A 12,872-nucleotide genomic window follows, 5' to 3' on the forward strand; every position below is an offset into this window, starting at 1 on the left:
AAGAAGGTATAGCCTGTCAGCTAGAGCCAACACTTCCACCTAGCGCAGAGCCCCCTAGTGGCAGGGTGTATACCCACGGTCCTGTGTTTAAATGAAGAGCTAGAATGGGTTCCTTCGTTCATTTTAATGCATTATATAGGTGGCACAGTGATTCAGCGGTTAGCACTGCACAAGGGCTCAGTGGTTAGCACTGTTGCTTTGCACCGCTGGGAAACTTGTGTGTATTCCTGGGTTTCCACCAGGGACTCCAATTTCTTCCCACAATGATAATGGGAACAGTGGTGATAATGTCTGTAAAGTACTATGGAATAGGATGGCACTGTATAAGTAAGCAAAATAAATAATAGTTAAACCTTTGGAAGAGTGGGGTAGCGATGGCGGATGTTTGGATGCGTAGAGACAGGATCTTTATGGCTTTCGGTGAGCAGAAGCCAGTGGGATAAATTGGTTGTGAAGAATTTAAAGATCCTATTTAATTCCCCAGATGTATCACCCTCTCCATCATTACCGCACGGGCTGCCTGATCTATTTCAGCAGGGCTACCATTCCAGCAGCCGCAGGAGTCCTGCCCTTCCCCCTCCTCACACTTTTCTGATAAGTGGTTTATAGGCCAGCACTTTCTACAGCTGTTGATTTGCTAAAAGCAGATTGTAAATGGCTCTTCAGTATACAGAGCCCATGGGTCTATGCAGGGAAATTGCTATGACTGCAATTCCCTAATATTTCAGTGAACATTTTTTAACCCTTTGCTAAATCGAAGTGACTAGATCTTACTGTGGATGGGTCAAACTTAATTAAAGGTCATTTGTGCATATGAGCGGCGATTTATCCATACATTACATTACAGGAAACAATCCCTGAAAACCTAAAAGTCTCACCGTAGGGTAATTCGGGAAGCAGTGACCTACACAAAGTGGTTTTACTGCAGGAGGAGCAGACTGACTGTCTCCGACGCAGGAATGTTAAAGGACTGGCTGTGCAGTAGTGGAGGAATACGGTGCATCAAAGTGACCTCGGTCACACAAATCACCCATATACTATAACACTTAACAGGTCAACAAAATACCTTGGGTTTCTTTTCTAGATCAGCTTCTGTCTTTGGACCAAGTAAATGCAGAACCTGCGGTGGGGAATGAAAGGTCGGAGGTTAATAGCCAGCAGGTCATAGGAAGCTCTGAGAAAGCAGCAGGGAATAAAGAGCGGAGGTGAAATCGCACTCTCACTGCATGCAAAGTTATCCCAAGCAATTATCCAGCAGACACCAATTAAAGTCCAAATCACTGACCCCCCAGAATTCCTGGGAACAGAACAGGAGTCAATAGAAATATTCTCCAATGCTGGAACAGTATGAAAGTGCAGGCCGGGATCAGAAAGAAGAGTGTGGGAGCTGGGGAGGCGAGAGAGGGGCAACTCGTGACTACTATGGACAGTCACTTGAAAGAGTTTCATTTTATTGGATGTAGAGTAAAGCTGGCCATGGCCATACAAGTACAACAACTGGTTTCCCTACACACAATAATTAGCGCATAGTCTAGTGTAGGGGATAAGAGGCTGCCATGCAATTGGATGCCGCTTATCAGGAAAACTCATTTGATGATGATAGGAGGTCTATGGTGAGAACGCAACGCAGAGCCCAAAGTTCCCTGTGTGAAGCAGTAATGACGTGTGACGGCAAGTCCTGAAGAAAGGGAAGAGAACAGTGGTCGCACATGCTCCATTCACACAGGAGACATTGAAGCAAGATCAGGGGGGGTCCTAGCAGTCAGGCCCTCCAGCGATGAGATCACCCATCCCGCAGATAGATGATAATGTTATGTAACGGCATTATCCCCCCCTTACCTGCATGTCTACTTCATTCTTAATGATTTTTCCATCGGCCCACTTCAGTCCGTGCCTTGCCTCCCCTGCAAAAAATAAAAAAAAAAAAAATAATACATGAGATGATGGGACTGCATTTATAAAAGTCTCATGTCTTAGGGTGCGACATCCCCAAATAAAGGGCACCCAAACCCACCAATTGAGCGTGAGCTTGTATACTACGAGGCCTCCTGACTGAGTGACAAGCACCAGCAGGACATCACCACATGGCCAAAAATCCCAGCAACACACTGTGTGCGCCAAGATGTGTTCAAACACTGAATTTAAGAAATTTAAACAGCATTACTACCATATAAACTATATTTAATAAACTCAGATACACAAACTGGCCAATTCATGTGTGCCCACTAGCCACGACAAGGCGACCCTTCTCTGATGGGACCCTAACTATTGCCATCAGACTTCTCTCTCTTGCGCTAAAAGCTGCTGCTGAGAGGAAACGTGCTTAGTAAATGTGAAGGCAGTTCCCTGCTGCAGCACTCTCTGGTTGTATATGCCGCAGTCTCAGCCTCCTGAACCGGTCCACACTTGTTTCATTCCATCAGGACATTGTTGCATACAATTTGAGGTGGTGACTGCCTCCATATTTACCAGTTTTTAATTAGAGTTGGATCCATCATACCCTATAAGTTTACAGGCTTTTGGCCCCTGCTGAGACATGTCTGACAGAACTAGGGCATCAACGAAACCTCGCCTTGTTGTGGCAGGTGGGCTCACATGCATTGGCCAAGCTGTACATTAAGTACCTCTATTTTATAAGTATCGTCTATATGGCAGGAATGCAGTCTACATTTCCTATATTCAGAGTTTGCACACATTTGGGCGCACACAGCATCTGCTGCACTTTTTGGTTTTCGTTTACTGCAGTTACATCCGCTTGCACCAATTCTTCATTCTGTTAGGAGGTGCAAATCAGGATTTTTTTTTTTTTTTTTTTGAGTAATCACATAGTCCATCCTCGTCTAAGGCCAGATTCACACATCCAACTTATGTTCTGTGTACGAACCCCCATGTATTGACCATGTATGATCTGACATATATCATTATGGGGCTGTTGCTTTCGAGTCAGGAGACCCGCGCCAAGTCCAGACAATGTAGGTTTGTACATGGACCAATTGTACGTGGCTCCTGCAATAGGAGCAAGTCATGCAATTCTGAACGAGCATAGAATACCTGCGCTTTATAAAAAGATGACAGATTTAAAGGGGCTATTCAGAATTAGAAAAAAAAAATGGATGCGTCCTTACACAAACAGCACCACCACTGAGCATGGGCTGTGGCTAGTATTGCAACTCACTGCTATTTAAGTGAATGAAACTGAGTTGCAATGCCACACACCAAACACTGTAAAGGGTGGAGCTGTGTTTGAAAGGAAACAACTATGTTTTTTCTAATCCTGATCAAGTCCTTCAGCATAAAGTAGGGGTTCCAGTGATGGGTCACTGATCACTTACTGGGCTTCTTGCTGTAAACAAATCACAGTTTTACCTGTTGTAGCCTCGCTAGTCGTCTCATTGATGAACTCCTATCTTCACAAAAAAACAACTGACTGGTTTAAGAACGCTGGCAAGTTCTATAATCCTACCGTGCCAGCGATTACCACTGATAGGGCTCCCAGAGCCGATTGTACCAAAACCACAGGAAGGAGCCCAGTCAGTGACAACGCTGGAATCAGGAACTCTGTCACTAGTTTTTTCTGTACTCAATCTTGGAAGAAAAACCTGGGAGATTCCCTTTAAAATTGTAATAACTCACCCATTAGTAAACCCATGTTAAAACGATAGCGCTCAGCCAACAGCTGCTCTTTATATTTCTGTATAACAGCTTCAACCTGCAAATTCAGTGGGTACAAAAATCACTAAACAGACCAAAGCAAGGGATGTCAGGACACTACAGCTCTGTAACCAGCAGAATAGCGAGTGCAGCTCTGGAGTATAATACAGGATGTAACTTAGGATCAGTAATGTAATGTATGTACACAGTGACTGCATCAGCAGAATAGTGAGTGCAGCTCTGGAGTATAATACAGGATATAACTCAGGATCAGTAATGTATGTACACTGTGACTGCACCAGCAGAATAGTGAGTGCAGCTCTGGAGTATAATACAGGATATAACTCAGGATCAGTAATGTATGTACACAGTGACTGCACCAGCAGAATAGTGAGTGCAGCTCTGGGGTATAATACAGGATGTAACTCAGGATCAGTAATGTAATGTATGTACACAGTGACTGCACCAGCAGAATAGTGAGTGCAGCTCTGGAGTACAATACAGGATAGGACATTAACTGATTTACATTGAGCTCACTCATCTTGCAGAAAGCCAACTCATTAAATTACTCACAGCTTCTTCTATCTGCTCAGGTGTCACAGTAACCCCGACTCCACATTCTCGTTCAAAATCAGCAGTATCGATGGGGTCCACAGGATGACCCTTCACATATTCCAAGGCAGCTGGATATCATGATGAAAAAGAAAAGAAGGAGGGGGATGAGGTATTGGTACAAAATTAACAAGAAAAGCATAATGCAATCTACTGCCAAGGGGAGAAGGAGATGAGCAGGTAATTAAATTAAGAGGACAGGGAGATGGATGTGCACACGCCATCAACTTATCTGGGCCTAATTTAATTTTTAGCACATTAGAGGTTTAATAAAATGTTTTCAGGGATTTTTAATTTTTTTTAATCTCAGAGGGCAAAAAGAAAAAACTCATGAGTATCCCGAGATGAACTTACACAAACGTCAGGAGCATGGAAAGAAAATGGACTGGACAGAGACTTCTTAAAAAGGGTTCTCTGGCGCTTCTCACTTCCGCCCCTGGAGGATAGTGGCGCTAATGACATTTACCAGACTGTGAGCACGTTCAGGCGGTATCGAGCACGTATCCTAATGAATATAACAGGTGCATCTTGGCTGGCATCTGCAGGAGCACACAGAGCCGCTCACCTGCAAGCGTGGACGTGAGCAGAGCCAGAGACTCCCTTTAACACAGCACAAATTCCCACCAACGGACAAAAGAGGCACTGAGCAAAACCAAAAAAAAACGGAGCCGATTTACTAATGCTGGTCTAACATTTAGACAGTGAAGACTAGACAACGTTTCCTCTTTCCTCCCTTCTTCCAGAAGCCAAAACCTTTTTATTTTTCCATCTACAAAACGTAAGACGGCCTGTACTTTTGTGGGATGATTTGTCGTTTTCAGCAACACTGTTCATTCAACCTTCTAAAAGTACTAAAGAAAATTAAAAAAAAAAAAAAACACATTAAAAATTAGGTGAAGTTGAGAAAAGAATTTGACATTACAACATTTTTTTTTTTAATTTAGTGGTTACAAAAAAAAAAAAAATTCATACCTTTCTTAAACCCGTAACTTATTATTCTGTCTATGGAGATGTGTAAGGGCTTGTTTTTTTTTGCGAGGAGAGCTTCAGTTTTCATTGATATCATTTTGGAGAACATAAGAGGCTTTGATCACTTTTCATCGCATTTTGTGACTTACAAAAGAATCACCAATTCTGGTTTATTTTTTGTGGGGTTTTATTTTAATCTTTGCACTGTGTTTACCATAAAGATTCATTTTTTCATGGAGAGATAGATGAGACTGCCATATATGTTTAATTTTTTTTTTTTTTTCATTTTTGGGGTGTGCGGATGGGGTTGTATGACACCTAAAACTGAGATCAGAGGAAGCACCAATTACGGCTTCATACCCTGCGCCCAAATTGTGTAGCGATACCTGAAAGCGGTTCAACCACATCAGATTTATCAAAGTGGTGACTGCTGGAGGATACATTTCGGAACATTTTTAGACAGCCTAATCTACATTTACACCACCTACTAGTTGGCATATTTATGTCCCAAAGTATCAGCAAATTATTGAGCAACTTCAATACAATTTTGGCACACCGGATTACAGGCATTTGTAGTTTACTAGCTCTAGTGCATCATGCCTATTGTAAGGCCGCCACAGACCCCGTCCCACCAGCGGCCGCAGACCCACCGTGCATTTAACATACACGAGAATTACCATTCAGCTGCAGATCTGTGGAGATTTTCTTATTGACGACGTATCCGACAAGAAACCCCAGTCTCTTGGTGTCCTTGAGGCGAGTGGACACATTGTAAATGAGAGTACCGATGACCTTGTCGATGGATTGTCCCAACACAGCCTGGGCCTAAAAATCAAGAATAAAAAAATAAACGTCCTTATTGGTCAAGAAAGCATTGTCAACTTCACAGGAGCAGCAGGATGTATGGCTACATTTACCATTCAGGGCATCATGACATCCGGGTGACACTCCATAGTGGTCATCTCACACATCCTACCCTGAAGCCAGATGGATTTCTAGTCTTTTGAGCAGCTGTTTAAGGGTTAATTCTGTGTAGCGGGGGCTGTAACCAGAGACTCGCCCCCCTAACATATTGGGAATAGTTTGCCGTGTGCCGCTGACGTCACTGGACGGCTCTGGTTTTGCGCTGGTGATTGAACGCTGCAGCCGGAGTGGTGCAATAAGAAAACCGATGCTACACACCAACTATCTAGAAATAAATCCTTCTGAGATTGACGGGAATCAGACAGCATGAAATATATCCTGTATACCCGTATACTGAGGGCAGCACAATCCGGCAACTAAGAGGAGGATACTGATCCCTGCCGCAGCTGAGAAAGACGGATCAGCCAGCCCTGCAGCTGTCAGTGGATGCTGGGGGTGGTAGTGGCGAGAAGCAAACAGGGACGACAAACTGCTCAACATTCAGCTCTAATGTACATTTTATAGTGGACTTTCGAGTGGCCAATTACTCAGGGGCAGAGGCTGAAGCCAGAGGTCAGGCCCAATTCTTATATATTCTTAGCACATCGTTTTATTGTTCTTTTAGAAAGCCACAAACAAAGAATGAAAAAGTGCAAATCTGCTTATATTATGGTAAATAACAAGACTTATCATATCAGGGCATACAAGCATCGTCCCTTTAAATATTGTCTATCATTGCAGAGCTGAGAAGAAGGAATTGGCCACTGACCGCTATTATCTGAGCATTGAGCCAAAAAGGGAAGGGGCACAGCCCCAATCACATAACCAGACAAGACGTGACCCATCTGGAGCCTTGTGATTTCTTTGCCTTTCTATAGGACCCATAACCCACCCTGGAGCTGAGGCCGCGATAGGTGATGTGGCGCACACGGCAGCAGGGACACGAGGGAACATAGGTCGAGGATTTCCACATTCAGGCTGCATGACGCACACGTGAATTTTCTTTCTTTGTGCATGTGAGATAGGGACGGGAGCGGAAAGGAAATTACCATCATTAACTAAACCGGTTCTGTAAAATCCTGGTGCGGTGAAACCTCCGGGACGGTGGCCTGTCAGTATCACATCTCCTTCACACTATGGATTTCATGATAACTGCACTTTCTGTCCCCCATTTTGGAGAATAGGGGGTCCTACAGTATCACACAACCAACTCTGCATCACTAGGCACTGCATAAATGAGCCGAGTGTCCAAACGGACCCTAGAGGGGTGGACGGACCCCAGTGATGGCTTATTACAGGATTGGCGGAGATAGAGGGGCACACCTGAGAACATGCCCCCAATTATCGAAAAAACATGCATTACAATCATCGGAAACGCCTGGATTGTGTTCGGCCGGCAGTCACTTCTCACCCCCCGGCAAACACGAATGGGGTCATCAAGACCAGACAATTTAAAAAGGTGTGGAAAACATGGCTGCTGCTATTACTGCAGAACCAGCGCCACCTCGATCCTTGGGTTGTGTCTGATTTTACAACTCTGCTTTGTTGAAGTCAAAGATGCCAAGTAACAATTCCACTCACAACCCATGGACAAGGGAGGTGGGTTTTTTGGAAGAAAATGGCCATGTTTTTTCTAACCCCTTTAATATTTCACCAGTAGAAGGAAGTGACATGTCACCCGGCTACAAGTAGACAAATATCCCTGAAGCGGCGGACGTCATTTACTGTAAACCACGTGAAGGTCTCCATGTTCTCGCTTTGGTAATGTGACTGGAACAGGACGTGAACATTTTTGCAATTCCCCCGCGAGCGTCAACAGTGAGGTTTCCGTACCAACCAAGGAGGTCATTGACTTCTAATGAGTGCTGGGAGGAAGATGCACCATTAAGGTGTATTACGGCTACTTACATGTGCCTCTCACATTTCGGGGTACAGGGGCACTGCTAAGGCGGCATTTGTTGGCCACTTGGAAGATTATTGTGCACCTCCTCCGTTCAGCTCCGCCTACATCTGCATGCGGCCTGCGTACCTATCTTTAACATTGACGCTGCGGTGATCGCAACAAAATGCAACATGTTGCGTTCGATGCAGCGTCAAAACGACACATGCGGAGGCATCCGCATACATCTGCATGGCCTGCGTACCCAATGTTAAAGATAGGTACGCAGGCCGCATGCGGACGTAGGCGGAGCTTCACGGAGGAGGTGCGGCAGTGGCGGAGCTTCACGAAGGAACTACGCAGCCCTCCGAAGCTCTGACATCCGCAAATCTGAACCTAGACTAACCCATTAATAATCATTTCTGCTGATAAGCAGGGGTCCTGTGCATCTACCCTCTGCCCCAACCTTGGCTGGATTCTAAATGTGGCCAGTCCCACAATGCACTGCTCATTATTGGGGGCAAATCCAGTGATGACCTGATCCCAGGAGACGGGTGCAGGGCCGATATCTCCGGCCTTCACATCATATAGATGGAAGGTTATACAGAGTGGTGACAAAGTTCTGGAAATGTAAATCCCGGCTCACCCGCATGTTGTGTCATCAGACCTAATTATATTACACAACGCACCAACAGCAGGGTCCGCAGGTTGCAGAGCCAGTTCTGCAGCAGCCAAACCTACCCCAGCCCCAATGCGGTTGGATAAATTGATTAATACACAGTACACAGCTTAGATACAGATCTGTGTGTCTGCATGGTTAGGCCAGGGTCACATTGCGTTAACAGCCCGTTCAATGCATAGCGTCTAACGGACTGCTATAACGTAATGTGAACCCAGCCTAACAGACAACAAATCAAAACACTCGTGTGGACTGATCCTGCAGAGATCTGTCACTAAAGGTACTGTCACACTTAGCGATGTACCAGCGATCCCGACCAGCGATATGACGCGGTCAGGATCGCTGGTACATCGCTAAGTGGTCGCTAGTGAGCTGCCACACAGGCAGATCTCACTAGCGACATCGCTGGGGACGGGGGTCGCTACTTACCTGTCACACCAGGCGATCCTGCGTCCTCCCGCCCGGCTCCACGCGTCGCTCGTCCTCACAGCAGGAAGCGCCGCAGGAAGCTGACGACGAGAAACAGTCCTGAACGTTCTCGCGCGATCAGCGATAACCAGCGGGGGAGCCGGTCGTAGGCAAGTATCAGACACAGAGATATCGCTAGCAATATCGCTATAACGTCACTAGTTATAGCGATATTGCTAGCGATATCTCTTAGTGTGACATGCCCTTTAGGCCTCAAAAAATAGTATCCGCTCTCAATCCCGATCAGCGAGCTACCAGTCAACTTTGGGAGAGTCCAATCACTCCTATCATTCCAAACGCAAGGGCCCACATTCATTCAGGGCTGATCCCAATGTTCTTCACACCATTTCTGGTCCTGGCTTCCAGATCACGATTCATTGTCACAGGAGTCATGAAATCGGAGGCTCTCAGGGGAAGTTGGGAGATTTAATTGTTCTCCAACTTTAAGGGATTTTCTAATTTTGGAAAACCTCCATCCTTCGTCTGCGGTCTCTCAATAAATAAATCAAACTGAGCTTTACTGCCCCTCCCCGGGTCCAGCGCCGAGTGTCTCCGTCGCTGCTCCCAGTGTCTGATATTGGCTGTAAAGTCGACAGCGCTGCACCAATCAGTGAGAGCAGCTGCTCATCGTGTCAACTTGGACAGAGCCGCTGAGCTCAGAGATTGGCTGCAGCGCTGTAGATCTGGAGATTCAGTTTCCCTAAATTGTGCCCATTTTCCTGGGAGTCACAGCAAAAATATTATCCGCTAATTGAATGTTCTTTATTACGATATTTTTAGACCCCAAGGACAATAAATGTAGGATGCAATAAGACAAGATCTAATACTCCCCTCACTGGTCGCCCCTCTGACAACACATCTTTGGTTTCCTCACTATAGGCCCAGGATTTCCAGCTGCAACCAGACCTCGAGTGCCCCTACAGGTTATTGTGAAATTGTGAAATCATGACATATGTCACGACGTACAGTAACCTCTGGGGCCTGGTCATAACTGGAAGCCCTGGCGTATAGTGACGAGGCCGGAGATGTACCTCACGGGAGTGGAAAGAAGAGGAGCAGGCAGCGGGTGGTGAGAGAGAGGCGCAGCGAGTATTAGGCTATGTGCACACGCTAAGGATTTGTATCTGCGGATCCACAGGTAAAACCGCAGCTAAACTTACCTGCGGTTTGCCACCTGGACAATGGAATAGGTGGAAAACCGCAGAATAAAAATGACATGTCAATTCTTTCTGCGGATTCAAAACCGCAGCTTTTCCGCAGTTGAAAATCCGCAGCGTGTGCACAGCAGAATGTAAATCACATAGACTTACATCGTCTGCAGAACTGCTGCGGATCCGCAGAAGAATCCGCAGCGTGTGCACATAGCCTTAGTTTTGTTTTTTATTTTCAAATGGCGGCCAGCATTCTGCTGAGTTCACGAGGAGCGAAGTACAACAAATTCGCATTCTGGATCTTTGTACAATTCGATACGACTTCAATTTCACTCAAATTCATCCAACTCCATGTGTGTCAGCGCTGCAGCCAAAACACAGAGACCCCCGCAGAGGCGGAGACTCAGCGCTACACCTGGGGAGGAGGGTACCTGCCCCATTTGTTATTTTGGAGTCCACTTTCCTAAGAGTAGAAAACTTCTTGCAGAGGGGCCAAGCGTGCCCCATCTGACGTGAGGCCAGAGCGTGCCCCCTATGACGCGGCGAGGCCGGGAGGGGGCACAGCGTGCCCCCTATGACGCGGCGAGGCCGGGAGGGGGCACAGCGTGCCCCCTATGACGCGGCGAGGCCGGGAGGGGGCACAGCGTGCCCCCTATGACGCGGCGAGGCCGGGAGGGGGCACAGCGTGCCCCCTATGACGCGGCGAGGCCGGGAGGGGGCACAGCGTGCCCCCTATGACGCGGCGAGGCCGGGAGGGGGCACAGCGTGCCCCCTATGACGCGGCGAGGCCGGGAGGGGGCACAGCGTGCCCCCTATGACGCGGCACAGCGTGCCCCCTATGACGCGGCACAGCGTGCCCCCTATGACGCGGCACAGCGTGCCCCCTATGACGCGGCGAGGCCGGGAGGGGGCACAGCGTGCCCCCTATGACGCGGCGAGGCCGGGAGGGGGCACAGCGTGCCCCCTATGACGCGGCGAGGCCGGGAGGGGGCACAGCGTGCCCCCTATGACGCGGCGAGGCCGGGAGGGGGCACAGCGTGCCCCCTATGACGCGGCGAGGCCGGGAGGGGGCACAGCGTGCCCCCTATGACGCGGCGAGGCCGGGAGGGGGCACAGCGTGCCCCCTATGACGCGGCGAGGCCGGGAGGGGGCACAGCGTGCCCCCTATGACGCGGCGAGGCCGGGAGGGGGCACAGCGTGCCCCCTATGACGCGGCGAGGCCGGGAGGGGGCACAGCGTGCCCCCTATGACGCGGCGAGGCCGGGAGGGGGCACAGCGTGCCCCCTATGACGCGGCGAGGCCGGGAGGGGGCACAGCGTGCCCCCTATGACGCGGCGAGGCCGGGAGGGGGCACAGCGTGCCCCCTATGACGCGGCGAGGCCGGGAGGGGGCACAGCGTGCCCCCTATGACGCGGCGAGGCCGGGAGGGGGCACAGCGTGCCCCCTATGACGCGGCGAGGCCGGGAGGGGGCACAGCGTGCCCCATATGACGCAAGGCTGGGAGGGGGCAGAGCGTGCCCCATATGACGTGAGGCTGCTCATTATTGCAACAGACAGAGCAAAGTGCCTCATGAAGCAACAGAGAAACGATTTAAGCAGAAGTGAAACGCTCCGGGGTACGCAGCTCTTCTGTAGAGTAATGTAATATTACACGGTCATCCATCTGCTCCATTTATACAGTCCAACCCATGAGAACTACAACTCCCAGCAATCATGTACAAACCACCATCCTCTGCCTGGGAATCGTTCTGCAATGGCTGCAGAGTCATCGACTGAATTGACAAGAATGCAGAATCTGGGACAGTGCGCATGCCGTACCCATGGAGACACATAAGTCTGCATAGGCGCTGTACACACAAATCTGAATCGGCAGATATATGGCGCATGCCGGATCATCGGCATTTTCGGTTTATAAGTACTAGTCTGTAACCGGATGAGGTGAGCGCGTCACGAGGAAATGAGGGGAACTAATGACAGAATATACCAGACACCCCGGGGGTCCCGGCCCGAGCTGCTCATACCTGGAGCACAGCTTCCCGCAGCACCGCGCTCAGCGCCTCGTTCTTCAGCGTCTCCTTCGCCTTCTGCTCACTGAGCCCGATAGACGTGAACAGAGACACAGTTTCGGCCGCCATGTTGGAACCGGGAGAAAGTAAGAGATAGGGCAAAGCCACCAATCGCGTACAAGCACGGGCTACGTCACGCACAGCCAGCCAATAGAATACAAGGGGTAGCAGGATGAACTGACCAGTGGTCGTGCTCGGTTGCTCACTGTACCCGACGTTTAGCCAATAGTTTGACAGGATGATAGTGAAGTGGGCGTGTCCTAGGTTGCATCAGACGGACAGTGAGTAGCCGGGACCGCGCTGCGCACACGTGGGTGATGGTGCCGGGCGCTGCTCTGCGCCATGTGGCGGCTGGAAAGCCGGGAAATAGGAGAATCCACTACATTGTAATCAGCCATAGAAATTATTAGTAGTAAATGGGAGACTGTGACTGGGAATTTTATTTATTGGTTTCATCTTCTGCCTTTCAGGATGGAAAATAGGATAAAAAAGTC

General features: G+C 48.6%; 1 protein-coding gene across 1 annotated transcript; it reads right to left on the reverse strand.

Moving 5' to 3' along the window:
- Positions 1-974: 974 nt before the first annotated feature.
- On the reverse strand, positions 975-12,491 carry LOC141084724 (glutamine--tRNA ligase-like). The gene is made up of 6 exons (XM_073569592.1): positions 12,334-12,491; positions 5,910-6,057; positions 4,225-4,334; positions 3,634-3,709; positions 1,840-1,904; positions 975-1,120 (listed from the first exon to the last, which is right to left on the reverse strand). The coding sequence occupies exons 1-6, from the start codon at positions 12,445-12,447 to the stop codon at positions 1,055-1,057; spliced, it is 579 nt and encodes a 192-aa protein (XP_073425693.1). The 5' UTR covers positions 12,448-12,491; the 3' UTR covers positions 975-1,054.
- Positions 12,492-12,872: the final 381 nt, after the last annotated feature.

Source organism: Dendrobates tinctorius, unplaced genomic scaffold, assembly GCF_039654945.1.
Source record: "Dendrobates tinctorius isolate UK_male_01 unplaced genomic scaffold, ASM3965494v1 ptg000027l, whole genome shotgun sequence".
NCBI classification, from domain to species: domain Eukaryota; kingdom Metazoa; phylum Chordata; class Amphibia; order Anura; family Dendrobatidae; genus Dendrobates; species Dendrobates tinctorius.